The sequence below is a fragment of the Corylus avellana genome, chromosome 9 (assembly GCF_965113065.1).
Source record: "Corylus avellana chromosome 9, dhCorAvel1.hap1.2, whole genome shotgun sequence".
Classification (NCBI taxonomy): domain Eukaryota; kingdom Viridiplantae; phylum Streptophyta; class Magnoliopsida; order Fagales; family Betulaceae; genus Corylus; species Corylus avellana.
The window spans coordinates 4,928,229-4,945,315 of record NC_142498.1 but is presented as its reverse complement, the minus strand read 5'-3'; the positions used below and the strand labels follow the sequence as shown (position 1 = coordinate 4,945,315).

The window sequence follows — 17,087 nt, the reverse complement described above, 5'->3', positions numbered from 1 at the left end:
GGCAGCTATTGATTGGAGAGGGAAGCAAATTTTTTCGTCATGCACTTTTTTTTTTTCTTCTCTTTTCCATTAATTGGAATTTAGACAGTTGCTATATATATATTTTTTACAAATGTGCTTATACGTGGATTTCAAATATAAAATAATACAATGATATGCTTGTAAAGATAAAGTTGAAAGTCTTCAAGAGGTAGTTTAATTGACTGAGACCACGTATAATAGAGCGGAGGTCACTAGTTTAAATTTTTCTTTCCATTCTTGTGCGAACATGCCAAAAAAATAAAAAATAAAATAAAGTTGGCAGCATTACGAATCTTAACAAAGGAATTTTTTTTTTTTTTTTTTGGTTTTTAGAAAGAAAAATCAAAAGCAGATACCTTCTCCACTAATTTTATTTATTTTTTGTATTGGCACAAATTACTAAATTAGAGCACCTGGTTTTCTTCCCTGGAATTTCTTTACCCATTTTTCCTGTTTATAAACCTAACGCTACTTTTCCTTCAACTCTATCCCATTGCCGTCACAGACCAACGATCTTGTAGTCTTGTACTCCTCCAACGCGTTCGACCATGTCCTCCGAAGAATCTCAAACCCTGTACTCCGACTCCGCGGTTGAGCCGCCGCAAAACGAGCAGAGCAAGAAAGCGGCCAAGAAGGAAGCCGCCAAGCAAGAGAAGCTGCGCCGCCGCCAGGAGGCTGCCGCGCTCGCCTCCACCGTGCAGTCAGTATCCGTCGAAGACGACCCGCTCGCCGCCAACTACGGTGACGTTCCGATCCTGGAGCTACAGTCGAAGGTCGACGTTAGGGGCTGGACCGAGGTCGGCGCGCTGACAGAGGCGCTGAGGGACCGCTACGTGGTCGTGCACGGTCGCGCGCAGACGATCCGCGCTGTTGGGAAGAACATGGCCTTCGTGGTCGTAAGAGAGAAGGGTTTCACCATCCAGTGTGTCGTCACGGCGCAGCCCGACGTCGTGAGCCGCCAGATGGTTAAGTATGTCGCGGCGCTGAGCCGCGAGTCGATCGTGGACATCGAAGGCATCGTCTCTGTTCCTAATGTTCCCATTAAAGGCGCTAGTCAGCAGGTTAGCCTTTACATGTGTCTCTGTGTATATGTGAATGTATGTACGTATTTGTGTATGATTGAATTTAGAAATGTATGATATAATTGTAGAATGTGATGACGATTAAAGGGAGTTAATCAAATCTAAGGTGTGGATAGTAGTACATCTAGGAGATCAGTAGAAGTTTGAAGATACTATATTTTCATTCCAAGTGAAAAATGGAGAATATTACAGTTGAAAGAAATACGAAGTCAATGTGGAAAACCAAAAATGAATGAAGGGGAGAAATGGGTATGGTGTTGGAGACTTTAACTGGTTTATGTAAGTTTGTGGGTATTTGTACATGGACAACTGGACCATATTAAGCAGCTCATTTGTGAAAAAGATTGAAAGAAGTTTACCATATAGGCTACCCTTCTTACCCTTGTTGACAACAAAAGTTTGGGGTTTCTTTTTTTGTGTTTTTTCTTTCTCATTTGATGGGAGCTTTGGCAAGTGTTTTTGAAGTTTTTATATTCATAACAATGTTTATATCCTTGAAGGTTGAAGTTCAAGTGCGAAAATTATATTGTGTTAACAAGGCTATGCCAACCTTACCCATAAACATTGAAGATGCGGCTCGAAGTGAAGCCGATATTGAAAAAGCTTTGCAGGTACATCCATTAATGAGGATCTCTCTGCATTTTTCTTAAGCTTTGCTGAAAGCCCTTATAACCTTGTATTATTACATATTTTTGGCTATCTACATGTATATTTATTATTGGATCATATGATGGGTGCAGGCTGGAGAACAGCTTGTTCGTGTTAACCAGGATACTCGTTTGAACTATAGAGTTCTTGACCTACGAACGCCTGCTAATCAAGGAATTTTTCGCATTCAGAGTGAAGTTGGAAATGCAAGTTCCTGTCCTTTCTGGATTATCTTTTCCATTTTTTTACCATCACTACTTTATATATTGTTTGTCATATCATTGTGCAACCCTTTTTTTTTTTTTATTGAACCATGTTTGATATATGATAGTATCAAGAATATCTCTAAAAGGGGATGGACAAATTTTCTACAGTCTCTACATGTAGAATTTCTAATTGCCATTGTGTGGGAGAGAGTTTTTACCATTGGCTGGACATATAAAAAAGAAGGAAGCAAGGAGAGATATGGAAGGATTGGTTGGTTGTTGAATCGAGAGAAGAGTATTCTTGTCTTAAATTCCCTCCACCCTTCCTACAACAAAAATTAAGGGCAGGTTGTGATTGTAGTATTACATATTCAAAAGTTAAATTAGGGATTCGTTTTTGGCATTTTTTTTGGGGGTTTTCTCAATTAATTTTATAGACTTATAGTATTTTTCTCAACAAAGTTTAACTAATAATTGATGTTTTTGTAAAGCACTTAAATTTGCAGTTTGAAATTCATTAATGAATACTATTTGATTATCAAAATTAAGGGTTTATTGGGTTGTCATGGGGCTAAATTTTATTTATGTAGCTCATTTTTTTCATTCCACGCACACAAATGATATTTGCGTATTCTCCACATGTATCATTATGCTTTTTCTTTAGGGCTCTTTACATTTTAATTTACATTCATGAAATTAAGTCTCAAGAAACAAATCAAGCTTTTTAATTTTGTAAATTTGTTCATTAGAGTTCATTGTTGTTAGTAATGTTGGGGGTTTTCTCAATTAATTTTATAGACTTATAGTATTTTGCTTAAGAAAGTTTAACTAATAATCGATGTTTTTGTAGAGCACATAAATTTGCAGTTGGAATTCATTAATGAATAGTATTTCTTTATTAGAATTAAGGGTTTATTGGGTTGTCATGGGGCTAAATTTCATTTATGTAGCTCATTCTTTCATTCCACTCACACATTGATATTTGTGTAGTCTCCACATGTATCATTATGCTTTTCTTTAGGGCTCTTCACTTTTTAATTTACATTCGTGAAATTAAGTATCAAGAAACAAATCAAGCTTTTTAATTTTGTAAATTTGTTCATAGAGTTCATTGTTGTTAGTAATGTTCCCAAGCTAAACATTGTTGTGCTTAATTAGTTGGATTACTGTGCAGGTATTTAGACAATTCTTATTATCTGAAGGTTTTGTCGAAATACACACGCCAAAACTAATAGCTGGCTCAAGTGAAGGTGGTGCTGCTGTGTTTAGACTCGACTACAAAGGGCAGCCTGCATGCTTGGCTCAATCACCTCAGCTTCACAAGCAAATGGCAATTTGTGGTGATTTTGGGCGTGTTTTCGAGATTGGTCCTGTTTTCAGAGCAGAGGACTCCTATACTCATAGGCATTTGTGTGAGTTTACGGGTCTCGATATTGAAATGGAGATTAGGCACTATTTTGAGGTAGAATCAGATTTTTTAGGTTGGTTTCAAACCTAAATTTAGTGATGGTCCTTAATTTTCTAAGGAATAGTGCTTGTTTTGCAGGTTATGGATATTGTGGACCGATTATTTGTTACAATGTTTGACACTTTGAACAAGAATTGTTCAAAGGAACTAGAAGCAGTGGGGAGGCAATACCAATTTGAGCCTTTGAAGGTCAGTAATCATTATTCAAGAAGATTATGAAAATCTAGTTGTATGTTTATCTAGTATAATAGTTGGAGTACTTGACATTTATCTCCATTTTGAATCCCCTCTTGGCTATTGCCTTTATCTTGAATTTGATTGTTAATGTTTACATGTGCAGTACCTGCGCCAGACCCTAAGGCTTACATTTGAGGAAGGAATCCAAATGCTTAAGGTAAATTAATAAATGGGCGTTGATATGCATGAGTCTAAATGTTCGTCCATATGTGTGAGCCTAGGATTTTAGAGAAGGGGGAGGGGGGAATGCCACCTGCGTTTTACTTTACTTAATCATTTGAATATTTTGATTAAGAAATTATACCTTGATTCTCTGATGATAGTTGATTTCTTATTTACATGGCTTTATCCTAATCTTCATCATCCTAATTACAATAATAAATAAAAGCCTCCTGGGCATGAGGATAAACTGCTTAGCCCGTCAGGGGTGAAAGCTCCTGGATTACCTGGTAACTGGTTCTTGCGGGTGGGGTCAGTTACTCGTAGGAGTTTGATTAACGGTGAGGATTGTTGTACAGTATGCGTTTGCGATGTGCAATTAATCTGAGTAAAGTTCTCCTACGTTATCAAAAAAAAAAAAAATTACAATAATAAATAAAATTTACATTTAATACTTTTACAAAAAATTTATGAATATTACATTTTCAGGGCTGAAATTAATAGGGTTGGCAGATTCTCATGTCAGTGTCCTAGTACATGGGCATTTTGGATGATGCTTCTTGGGGGTATCTTCTTGTGGGTGTTTTTGCGGGCTTCTTAAGCTGGGTCTTCTTTGTGGAGGGTTTTGGGTTTTGTAGTCTTGTGGGTGTTGGGTTCATGGGCGTTTTGGGTTGGTTGGGTTGCAGGTGTTTTTGATGTTTTTTGGGAGCTCCCTGTGTATACAGTCTTTGTACTTAGGGGTGCCTTACGCTTTTTCAATAAAATTTTACATTACAGTGTCCTGGTACATAGGTTTTGAGCAAAAAAAAAAAAGGTGTGATATTAGATTTTTTTTGGGCTGGTGAAGCAATTATCCGGCACTTGTATGACTCGAAGAATAGGCAATGAAGGACTTATTTATGGCTTATAATTAGTTTCTTCCTGTCCCATATTTATTTGAATGCTTTGTGCTCTTTTCTTTTTGGCATTAAATATTATCCTTTGCAAATTGAAAGTTACAAAAATGGATGCAAAAGGTGTAATTGGCTGATAGAAAATAAATAGCTTATGCTTTAAGTGATTGAGAACACGTTTTGCATATTCTTAGTAAGGTTAATTAGTGGTTTACTTCTAATTGCTAAGTCTCCTTTCCTCAATTTTTTGTTTTTTGTTTTTGATAAATGAAAAGAGGGCAATCCTTAAGTTTGACTTGTTTGTACAGGATGCTGGTGTAGAAGTTGACCCATTTGGGGACCTAAATACTGAGTCAGAAAGAAAGCTAGGCCAACTTGTTTTAGAGAAGTAATTTACTTTCTTGATCTCTATCCAGACTATACTATTTATGTTATTTTCTTGTCCGTATTTAAATTCTATGATTAATGATTTAAATTATGTAGCTATAAATGACAAGCAGATTTCATTTCTGATTGTAGGTATGGCACTGAGTTCTACATTCTTCACCGTTATCCTTTGGCTGTTAGGCCATTCTATACAATGCCTTGCTACGACAATCCTGCTTACAGTAACTCATTTGATGTCTTCATTCGTGGTAAATGATCAACTTTCATAAATAGTACTATTGTTGCATTTATATTTTCAATCTTTTGTTGCCTTGTTCTTAGCATTTTAGGCTATTCATAATAAGTGTTTATTATTTTATCAATGTGGTGTGGATACTGATACCAGGTATGGATACAAGGCAATATAGATATGCAGATATGACAATTCTTGGAAATTAGATATCTTACAGGAGTTTGTGCTTATATTTCTCTATATAAATGTTAATCATAGTTTAATTATATGTATAAATATCTTACAGTTTGTTTTGGTGACCTTTTATCTCATTGTGTGTCTGCATGTAATGTGTGTTTGTTAGTCTGATTGATCTTCAGTATCCTTGGATGCCTATTTATTATCTTTTCTGTGTAATATGTGGTATGGTATGATGTATGATTACCCGGAGATACTCGTGTCAACAAGAGTACGGGCATGACATCCAAGCCTGACACTTTTGGAATTACATACACACCTTGAATCCCAACCAGAGGGAGGGACCTTAAAGGATGGAGTGGTAGAATCTGTTGCTATGTTTCATAGTAAGCTGATCACCTCCTTTGAAGGCCAATTTGTGCTTCAGTCCCTCTCTCTCTCTCTCTCTCTCTCTCTCTCTCTCCTGCTTCCTTACGAGCTTTTTAAGATTGGGAGATAGAATCTATTGCTACATTTCATTGTAACTTTAACTTGATCGCCTGGTGGTCGGGAGGTCATGCTTGCCTTTTATTGCTGGTGGTCGGGAGGTCGTGCTTGAAGCGTGGTAGTATGGAAGATGATTCCTCTATGTCTTATGTGGTGTGTATGGATTGAAAGAAATGCTAGATGTTTTGAGAATTCTACTAGGACTATAGAGGAGCTGACTAATTTTTTCTTCTTTACTCTTTACTCTTGGACGGCCGCTTGGCTAGCTCCTTTAGTAATTAGTTTTTCTGACTTCCTCTTTCATTTCTCTCCTTCCTAGGCGCTCTCTTTTTATACTTCTTGTGTATATGGGTTGCGCCCCTCTGCGCTTTTGATATATAATACTTTTACTTATCAAAAAAAAAAAAAAACTTTAACTTGATCGCCTGTTTTAAAAGTTAATGTGTCCTAGTCTGCGCTTATTCCCTTGGTGCCTTATGGATGTTCTATTTGGAAAATAGTAGAATGTGCTGTATGTTGAAATTATCTTCTTATTGCTTGATTTAAATTATTATTTTTTTGTTAATTGATCTTAATTTATTGTGTTCCTTTTTCCCTTAGGTGAGGAGATAATATCTGGAGCTCAGCGTGTGCATGTACCAGAATTATTGGCTGAACGTGCACAGGCATGTGGAATTGATGTCCAGACAATATCGACTTATATTGATTCTTTCAGGTAATTTTATGTTTCTTATTTGTTCTTTGATTTTCCATAATTGTTGTTTTAGTTTGCCAGCCACTTTCCATCAGTGTTCATACTAATCAAATGTGCTTCTTTACACAGTTTACTCCCCCTTCTAAAAAAAAATATTATGGTTATTGGTAAAATCAGAATTACAGTTGGGTAAATAAGGGTTGCTTTTTTCAGATAATACTGAGTTGATTGTTTAGCATGAGAAAAATGTCTGCAAAATCAGTATTGGTTATTTTGAATTCGTTATTGTGGATTCCTCTTAATCAGTGATTTTTTTTTTTTTTTTTTTCAATTTTTTTTTTATTGCTGTAGTAAGAAGTAAATTTGGTCAAGTATAATTGTCTATTGCATATTGAGTTGATGGTACACCAATAGATGTGCTACTGTGAGGACAATGTCACCTTAGAGGTTACTCCACGGTTGGTAAAGGGTAGAAGGGAGCTTCTTAATTTAGAATGCTCCATCAACTACGATGCTAAGAGTGCATCCACTAGGCAAGGGAAAGGCAATTATCATGCTTTCTTGCGTTGAGTGTCTTGGGGGGTTTGGGGCTTTGCTGTTTTGTGGGTTTTGAGCTTGAGGGCTTGTCGGGTTTTGGGTTTCCTGCTCGTTTGGAGCCTCTTGTGTATATTGTGTGTGTGCTTAGGGGCGCCTTACGCTGTTTAATAAATTATTACTTAAAATGGTTATTGGTGAAATTAGAATTACAGTTGGGTGAATAAGGGTTGCTTCTGTCAGATAATACTGAGTTGATTGTTTAGCATGAGAAAAATGTCTGTAAAATCAGTATTGGTTATTGTGAATTCCTGTTAATTAGTGATTTTTTTGCTGTAGTAAGAAGTAAATTTGGTCTAGGATAATTGTCTATTGCATGTTGAGTTGATGGTACACCAGTAGATGTGCTGCATGAAAAAAGAGCCATGAAAATTAATTTTCTTTCGGTAGAACTCTGTAATTGAACCCATTAAATTTTTTGTGTTAACGCTTTGAGCGCTACATTATTTGTTTACAAATTTATCTAACTTTCTAGTTGTCTATCTTCGAACTTGATCGATCTCCTATAAGGTTTCTCAATCTGGTTTTACTGTAATGTTAATTTTTATGCATAATATGTTGAAGTTATGTCTAGTGAATGCATAGAATTTAGAAATTTGTGGGCTTTTTAAACCCAAGTATGGTTTTAGTATTAAAAAAAAGTACTCAACCAGAAGAGAATTGATAAAAAAAACTCTTAAGCAGTTCGTTATCATCACTTGAGAGGGGTGCACCGTGTAAAAAGTTTTACCATGTGCACTCAAATTTTTGCTTCTTATGTTCAATAGGTGTTCATGGGAAATTGCTGCATAATATTTTGGAAACAAAGTTTCTCTAATCATGGCTAAAATATCATATTGTTGGTCTATTTCAGATATGGTGCACCTCCACATGGTGGATTTGGAGTAGGGTTGGAGCGTGTGGTGATGCTTTTTTGCGGTTTGAATAACATCCGGAAAACGTCCCTTTTCCCCCGTGACCCACTTAGGATTGCTCCCTGAAAAGTATATTCAAGCAAGCAGTGGTCGCACTGAAATCTTTTACCTGACAGAGGAAATGTTTCTTTTGAGTACTTTTAAAGCATGTGAAGCAATAGCCAATCCGTATAAATTGGTACTTATTGTCATTCTTTATTTGCTGCTTTCGGTACTTCAATATGAAAATATTACATTTGGTATATGAAATAGTCACTGATCTTTTGACAAGGGGAGATCACCCTAGTGAGAATTCTGTTAGACTTTGCGATGGGATGAATGGAGATTAATTTTTTTTTTTTTTTTTTAATGTATAATAATTGTGCTGAACTACTAGAGCATTTAGAGTGGATTATGCATATTTTTATGCAAAATGATTATTCAAAACCCCCTTTATTTAGTTTATATATATATATATATATATATATATATTTTTTTTTTTCTTCTAAATATCATATTTTTAACGGTCTTTTTTTCTATTTTTTTGCAAGATTGTGTCATATAGCAAATAAAATTGATCAGATGCTCATTTATCAGTCCTTTCCTTTTCTCCCTCTTTCAGTATTTCTATCAAACACGTTACCTACATAATAACGTGTCTACAACGGCTTCTCCAATCTCTTATTATTCACCTGCAGTTCAATCTTGCCCATTCATTATTACTCTCAATACTACCATCTTCGCGAAGTTACATAAAGATAACTATCTGGCATCGAAGCATCAAATCCAACCTTGTTTTTGTAGCCAAAAGTTGTTCTGTACCTTATGGCAATCTCCCAATCTCCTCCTCCCTTCTTAATAGCTCCTTCGACTTCCTCTGTTCTGTCATATTCCCAGATTACCAACCCAGACTATGAATAAGAAGGAAAAGCAAGGGAGGGGATGGGTTAAAATGGCAGAGAGAGAGAGAGAGAGAGAGAGAGGAGCTTACCTTCACCGGCTGAGAGAGAACGAGAGAGAGAGGCGGGCTTCACGCTTCACAACAATCTCCTCTCTAGTTCATTGATGCTGTCTGCCGAGAGAGAGAGGGAGAGAGAGAGAAATAAAAGGGGGGAAAATAAAGGAATGAAGTTTCGGGAAAAGAGAGGGAGAGAGAAATACTAAAAATTTAAATGCATTGGTGAACAGTGCACTCCCATGTAACGGTGCACTGTTTACAAATGGCTTAAAAAAATGCATTTTGCATTCTGTTTATATAAGCCGATGGGTGGCACTTTTACTCATTTGCTTAGCCATTTTGGGTAAAAGTACAAGATGCTCTACTGTGAGTACTCTTCCATGATATTTTTCACTTCAAAGCTTTTGAGAGATTCTCATATAGCAATGTTAAAGATCAAAAACTGTGCAACAGAGTCGACAACTAGTTAATAGCATTATCAAATGATTATTTCTTGTAATTCATGTAGAAAGTAGAAGTTGATTTTTTGGCTCCCCATCATTAAAATCGCTCATTGTTATTCTGTGGGGGCAAGAACTAATGGATAAGCATTAACTCAAACAGGTTATTTTATCCAATTTAAGATTGTATTATGTTCAACTTGTTTTCTTTGCCTTGATCTTTACAAATTTACCAATAATCTTTACAAGAGCAATGTCCATCTCTGAATCGATGAAATCTGTAGTTATCCCTGATAACAATTTCTCTACCATAAACCTGAGATATACTCTTCATAGCCAAGTGACAACCTCCACAAATCCGCTGGTTATTCACAACCCGGATAGGAGTTCCTGCAGGACTGCTTATAAGCCCAAAAGCGATGGCCAGCTTTTCACTATGTTTGGATGATGCTTCCTCTAGTTCTTCGTTTGGTAATCTTTCCTCCAACTCATCCAACATGGAGTATATTTCTACAGATTGTGGGTTTGAGAAATCTCCAGCTCTAAATTCATGAACAACTCCATTTTGCTCTATTAGGCTGCATCCTGGTTGCTTCTGCACTCCTGCCTCATGCAGCTTCTTTCTTGCCCAGCTCACATCATCCCACCTACCAGCTTTTGCATATATATTTGCAAGCAGCACATGAGCTGCATCGTTTAGAGGGTCTATCTCTGTGAGATGTTTAAAAGCATGCTCTGCTAAATCAACATTCTGGTGGCTTCCACATGCTCTCATCAAAGCACTCCACATAGAGACATCCGGTTCTATTGGCATGCTATTGATGAGCTTTAAGGCCTCTTCCAACTTCCCAACTCGACCTAGGAGATCAACCATACACCCATAGTGCTGGATCTTAGGAACAATTTTGTAGACATTAGTCATCCTGTTGAAGTATTTGTACCCTTCATCAATTAAACCTCCATGACTACAAGCAGATAGAAGAGCTATAAAAGTGACATGATCTGGCTCTATTGCTTTTTCTTCCATTTGCAGAAAAAGATCAATTGCTTTCCAGGCTTGCCCCTCCATGGCGTGAGCTGCTATCATTGCTGTCCACACAAATACATTTTTCTCGGTCATCTCAGAGAATAACTCATAGGCTTTTTCAATGCTTCCGCACTTCCCATACATGTCAATTAGGGCAGTCCCCAACATGTTATCCAACTCAATATGATTCTTTTTTATGTAAACATGGATCCAAATTCCATGATTCAGTGCCCCAACACTAGCACAAGAGGATAGCAAGCTGACCAAAGTGAGCTTGTCGGGTTTTACATTTGAACTCTGCATATCATTGAACAGCTTAAACAATTCTCCATACCGGTGAAACATAGCACAGCACTTGATCAAGGTGTTCCAAGAAATCACATCCTTCTTAGGGATCTCATAAAAGAAGGCTCTTGCCCTCTCTATATCTCCACTTCTGCAAAACCCATCCAACATTGAATTCCATGACACAACACTCTTACATGGCAACTGCTCAAAGACTTTGCAAGCTTCATCCAGTCGTTCACATTTTGCATAATGGTCTATCAAAGCATTCCCAAGAAACCCGTCAATAATCATGCCATATTTCACAATCAAGTTGTGGATGGATCTGCCTAATTCACGATCTTTCACATGAGCACAGGCCGAGAGTGCAGTCACAAGAACAACCTCATCAGGCTTCACATTTTCAAATATCATTTCTCTGAACAACTCTAGACTTTCATAATAATAATCTCTTTGAACATAACCTGAAATCATCGTAGTCCACGAAATCAAATTTTTCTCTCCCATCTGTTGAAACAGGTGTCTAGCCGCATCGATCTTATTAGATTTCACATACCCACTGACCAATGTAGTGCATAAAACAACATCAATCTCAGATTTACATCTAGCCACAAGCTCCTGTGCTTTCTCCATTTCCCCACATTTGATATACATATCTACCAGACAATTCAGCAAATTCCCACTAATCTCCAACTCATTTTCTTCAACATAAAGGTGTAATTTCTCTCCCATTTTCAAGTCCCTCAACTTCGTACAAGCCGAAACCAAGCTAACCATGGTTATTTCATCAGGTTTAACCCCACTGACCTTCATTTCCCAGAATAGACCCAAAGCCTCGCAAGCCATTCCCTGACGAACATAGCACGATATCATGGTATTCCAACTAATCACATCTCTATCAGGAAATTTCTCGAACAGTTGGTGTACTTCTTTCAAACTCCCGCCTTTTGAATAGAAACCCATCAGATTATTGTTCAAAGACCTAATGACCCCAAACCCAGATTTCAAAATCCGACCGTGAACTTCGCCTCCTTGTTGAAATGCGGAGACGCTAGAACAAGCGTGAATAAGAAAATGAAAACTGGAAACATCGAGTGGTATCCCTCGGGTAACCATATGAGAGTAAATTGAGAAGACCTCTCCTGGAGAACCATTTTTTAGTTGGCTTTCAATAAGGGTGTTCCATATTACGGTCTCCGGGTCGTATGTTTGGCTAAAAATACGCCGAGCGTAGTTGAGATTTTCGTTGGAGATGAAGAATCTAAGGACATGGCTGGCTGTGAGAGGGTCATGGATGAGATTTGTGGTGATTAAATGGGCATGAATTCGTGAGAACTCCCTGATATTTGAACAAGATTTCAACAAAGAGATTATGCTCTGTGTTCGGATGGAAAAGGATTTATGGATAGGAGTGTTGGTTGGTTTCCGCGTGGGAAGAGAGAGAGATGAGAAGACCGTGGGAGAGGCTGCCATCATTGAATACTAGCCGTTAATTCCCTCCATTTTCCTTTGGCTTAAATCATTTTTTTTAATAAAATAAACTCCATGGTTACTCCATTTCAGGTTAGAGTACTAGCAAGAGATACCTATAACCTATTATCTTCATTATGTATATGAAAAATAAAAATTAAAAAAAAAAATCACAAGAAGTCACCTGCAACAACTTCTCTATTGCTTCCCTAAACATTGAGAATACTACATGCTACCAAATTTATAGAGAACCAAAAGAGTGTACCTATACATTATTTTAATATAAACATTTATTTTTTCTCTCTCATCTTTCATCTTTTTGCTGGAGATTGGATTGAGATTTTGTAAGAAAATGTAGGGTAGGTATGAAACTTGTATTTTGTAAAGAAATAATATTATAATGGTATACAAAAAGATAATGGAAGCTATATACTGTGAAATATATTTTTATAGGAAAACAAAAAGTAGTTTTGTACCTTAAACTTAAGAAAAAGGGGAAAATACACTTTAACTGCCTAAACTATCCACCGATTTACACTTTTAACCCCAAGGTTTAAAAAGTAACACTTTACCCCCCCAAGTAACTAACATTGACACTTAACTTCATGAAGTACACTTAACTTCATGAAGTACACTTTATCCCATGAAGTATTTTGAGTTGACACTTTACCCCCCCCTCCCTAGCAGCGGAAGTAACTAAGTTTTGGGAGGTAAAATGTCAACTCAAAGGGGGTAAAGTGTCAATTTAAAATACTTCAGGTAGTAAAGTGTACGTCATGGGGGTCAAGTATCAATGTGAGATACTTTGGAAAATAAAGTGTCACTTTTTAAATATTGAGGTTAAAAGTGTAAATTTGTGGATAATTCAGAAGGGTAAAGTATATTTTCTCTTAGAAAAATTCAAAGGAAAGCTGCTACTAATGCTCTAAAATATATTTGGATAAGGAAGCAAAACATAGTTTTATTCTCTAAACCTATGAAAAATTAAAAGGAAACTACTGCAGCTAGTACTCTTAGGAAAATATTTGTAAGACATTTATGTGGTAGGAAACATTACTCCCAATTGAAATTGTGTTAATTACTAAAAAAATTTCTAACAACAATTATGATAAGAATAAAATAATAATATTATATGTAAGTTACGGTAAATAATATTATATGTGAGTTACGGTAAATAATAATATTATATGTTAATAATATTAAAATAATAAAATTTCTAACAACGATTCTTGCCGTTGTCTTCATCTTCCGATGGGTGTGATTTTCAATCTGTGAGTTACTCTGAGATTTTTGGGCATCTACGTTTTTGGATTAGTGCATTTTTGGGCAATCTTTTTATGAAAATTTGGATTTGTTTTTGGGCATTGAAGCATCTTCAAAATTTGATTCTGGGCATCAGAAACAATCTATTCCTCTCTCTCTCTGTGTCGTTTTTTTTTTGGGGAGATGAAGACGATGGCAGCAAGAATCGGTAGGAAAGATGAAGACGACGGCATAAAGACGAAGATGAATACGATGGCAAGAATTGTTGAGGAAGATGAAAATGTCGGCAAGAATTGTAGGGGAAGATGAAGACAACGGCGGTACAGGGGATATAAAGGGATTAGGTTTATTTAATTTAATGTTAATTGTGTGTTGGAGCCTCAAAATGATGTGGAAAAGCTTATTTGTCATTTTTTAAAAGCATAAATAAAAAAGAGCATGCGTCTTATTTCTACAGGGAGTGATCTATAAATTATGCCAACCACATGAACTAATTTTGCATTTATCCCTTTAATAAATGCATAGCTATTGTCCCATATTTAATTATTTGAATGCTTTGTGTTCTTTTCTTTTTGGCAATAAATATTATCCTTCGTAAATTAAAAATTACAAAACATGGATGCAAAAGGTGATATAATACACTGACAAAACAAAAAAAAAAAAAAACCTTCTTCGATTAGCTTTCAGTGATTGAGAACTTCTTGTGCATATGCATGGTAAGGTTAAGCAGTGGTTTACTACTAATTGCTAAGTCTCCTTCTCTCCTTAATTTCTATAAATGATAAACGGCTGATGGAAAAGTTTGACGTGTCTTTACAGGATGCTGGTGTAGATGTTGACCCATTTGGGGACCTAAAAACTGAGGCAGAAAGAAAGCTCGGCCAGCCTGTTTTAGAGAAGTAATTTACTTTCTTTATACTCATCAATCGGACAGAGCAGTTTGCTCTGAAACAATGGTTTCAGCAATACAATTAGGTGGTACAAAAGTCCACAATCTATCCATAATCTGTGTCGTGGCCATCCTTGCCAACATATGTGCTACATGGTTGGCCTCCCTTCTAACGTAAGCCACTTTCCAGCTAGTGAAAGTCTGAATTTCCATCCGAATATCATCCACTAAGTGTCCGATTCTGCTCCAATCTGGTTCGGTCGAGTTCACTGCATCAACAATTGTCTTCGCATCACCCTCCAGCCATAAACGTGAAAAACCCATTTCACGGGACAGCTGAACAGCCATGAGAGCTGCCAAAACTTCTGCAGCAACTGGCTCGATGAGGCCTTTTCGAGTTACAGTTTTTGCTGCAACCATATTACCTTGTGAATCCCGTATAACTGCTGCCAGTCCAACCCAGCCAGATTGCTTTCCAATAGCCGCATCCCAATTTGCTTTAAACCAGTCGTGAGGAGGAGCCGACCACGTACTCAAGCAAGGAGAAACCCCCTGTGTCGCAACTGTGTATTGCTGCTCCTGTACTTGGTGAAATTCTCCTATTGCATTTGCTGCACTATTGACGATCGCATTTGGAGAAGAAAAAGACCCTTCATGGATAAGTGTATTCCTTCTTAGCCAAATTCTCCTAGCAATGCCTACAAACATTTGAAACTCATCACTATCACATTTCTTTAACATACCATTGGCCACTTGGAGGAAATCAGTATCATTGAAGACACTTTTTTAAAATTTTCTACAAGCCCCACTCCATACGTCTTGCGCCGAAGGGCAATACCACAGAATATGAGCTATTGTTTCTGCTTCAATTCCACACACCGGGCAGCTTGGGTCAGAAATAATTTTTCTTCGAACAAGGTTATCACGTGTAGGCAAGATATTGTGACATGCCTTCCAGAAAAAAAACCTTTTCCACATTAGGTATATTAAGTTTCCAAATCTTCTTCCAGATCGGACTTACCTCCTTTTGAGATGAGCACTCCGCCTCCTTTGCTATCTCCCAATATTTTTGGATATGGTATGCACTCTTGACTGAGAAGGTCCGCTTGGTTGTTCCCCTCCATATGAGCCTGTCCTCTTGATTAGTATGGCTAATGAGTAGCGATTGGATCACCGTGCTCTCCTCTTTCGAGAATATTTGTTCTACCAGGGGTTACTGCCACCCACGTCCAGCTGCATCAAAAAGTTGATTGACTGTGGCCTTCAGATCAAGCAGCTGTGGAAGGGATTGCACCCGAAAAGTAGAAGGGACCGGAAGCCACCTGTCTTCCCAAATTTGAGCTTTTTGACCATTTCCAATTTGCCATACCAAGCCTTCCTCAAGTAGAGCACATGAACTTTGAATACTATGCCACGCAAATGATGATGTTTTCTTTAACGGGACCTCAAGAATTGAGCACTCCGGGAAGTACTTGCTTTTCATGATGCTGGCAATTAAACTATCCGGCTCCGTCCACATCCTCCAAACTTGTTTCACCAAAAGTGCTTTGTTAAAACAAGTGAGATCACGAAAGCCCATCCCTCCCCTTTCTTTAGGGAGCCCCATTTTACTCCAACTCATCCACGCAATTTTTTTATCCCTCTCTTTATGCCCCCACCAAAAGCGACTCATAAGAGTATTGATCTCCACACACAAAGTCTTTGGAAGAAGGAAGACACTCATGAAATATGATGGAATGGCTTGGATAACCGCCTTCAACAATATTTCCTTTCCAGCTTGAGAAAGAAAACGAAGCTTCCAATCCTGAAGTCGTTTCCGCACCCTCTCCATGATACTCTTGAAAGCATTTACACATGAACGACCCACAAGGGCAGGTAGGCCCAAGTATTTGTCGTAACTATGGAAAGCAGGGATACCAGCAAACTCCAAAATAGAGTCCTTCTCAACCTTCAGGGTATTTTTACTGAAAAAAATACAAGTCTTGTTATTGTTCATTTTTTGCCCCGATGCCTCCTTATAAGTTTGCAAAATTACCGTCAAATTGTTCCATTGCGCAAGATTTGCCATGCAAAACAATAAACTATCATCTGCAAAAAAGAGGTGGCTTATTTTCGGGCCCTCTTTAGAAGTGCGAACCCTCGACAAAAGCCCCTCCCTATTTGCATTAGTCACCATAGCACTTAGGGCCTTCGCACACAAAAGGAAAAGGTAGGGTGAAATTGGGTCTCCCTGCCTAATACCTCTAGTTGGAAATATATGTTCCCATGGTTCTCCGTTAATCATTATCGCATAATGTACCGAAGAGACACACATCATCACTATTTTTATCCATTGTTCATTAAAACCCATCTTCCTCATAACTGCCTCTAAAAATCTCCATTCAACCATATCATAAGCTTTATTCATATCTAGTTTAATAGCCATAAAACCCCTCTTTCCCCTTATACATGTGTGCATCGTATGGAGTGTTTCATAAGCTGCCAATATATTATCCGAAATCAATCTACCCGGGATAAAGGCGCTTTGTGAGGGGGATATGATAAGTGGAAGGATTTTTTGAAGTCTGTTAGCTTATAT

General features: G+C 37.4%; 2 protein-coding genes and 1 pseudogene across 2 annotated transcripts; 1 reads left to right on the top strand and 2 right to left on the bottom strand.

Moving 5' to 3' along the window:
* Positions 1-406: 406 nt before the first annotated feature.
* On the top strand, positions 407-8,537 carry LOC132190693 (Class II aminoacyl-tRNA and biotin synthetases superfamily protein). The gene is made up of 10 exons (XM_059605740.2): positions 407-1,082; positions 1,604-1,714; positions 1,844-1,957; positions 3,132-3,419; positions 3,504-3,614; positions 3,766-3,819; positions 5,023-5,102; positions 5,234-5,349; positions 6,597-6,711; positions 8,138-8,537. The coding sequence occupies exons 1-10, from the start codon at positions 570-572 to the stop codon at positions 8,262-8,264; spliced, it is 1,629 nt and encodes a 542-aa protein (XP_059461723.2). The 5' UTR covers positions 407-569; the 3' UTR covers positions 8,265-8,537.
* Positions 8,538-9,759: 1,222 nt separating this feature from the next.
* LOC132190418 (pentatricopeptide repeat-containing protein At3g22690 pseudogene) lies at positions 9,760-12,363 on the bottom strand (annotated as a pseudogene).
* Positions 12,364-14,542: 2,179 nt separating this feature from the next.
* On the bottom strand, positions 14,543-15,633 carry LOC132190750 (uncharacterized). Its single transcript, XM_059605801.2, has 2 exons — positions 15,531-15,633; positions 14,543-15,207 (listed from the first exon to the last, which is right to left on the bottom strand). Exons 1-2 carry the CDS (start codon positions 15,631-15,633, stop codon positions 14,543-14,545), a joined length of 768 nt encoding a protein of 255 aa, XP_059461784.2.
* Between the last annotated feature and the right edge of the window lie 1,454 nt (positions 15,634-17,087).

What these genes read in the sequence shown, in the direction of transcription:
- LOC132190693 (XM_059605740.2), top strand. Translation starts at nt 570, where the DNA reads ATGTCCTCCGAAGAATCTCAAACCCTGTACTCCGACTCCGCGGTTGAG. An exon ending in ATATTGAAAAAGCTTTGCAG is followed by an intron (nt 1,715 to 1,843) that starts GTACATCCATTA and finishes TGATGGGTGCAG; the next exon opens with GCTGGAGAACAGCTTGTTCG. An exon ending in ACCAATTTGAGCCTTTGAAG is followed by an intron (nt 3,615 to 3,765) that starts GTCAGTAATCAT and finishes TTACATGTGCAG; the next exon opens with TACCTGCGCCAGACCCTAAG.
- LOC132190750 (XM_059605801.2), bottom strand. Translation starts at nt 15,633, where the DNA reads ATGGAGGGGAACAACCAAGCGGACCTTCTCAGTCAAGAGTGCATACCA. An exon ending in AGTGCTCATCTCAAAAGGAG is followed by an intron (nt 15,208 to 15,530) that starts GTAAGTCCGATC and finishes AAATGTTTGTAG; the next exon opens with GCATTGCTAGGAGAATTTGG.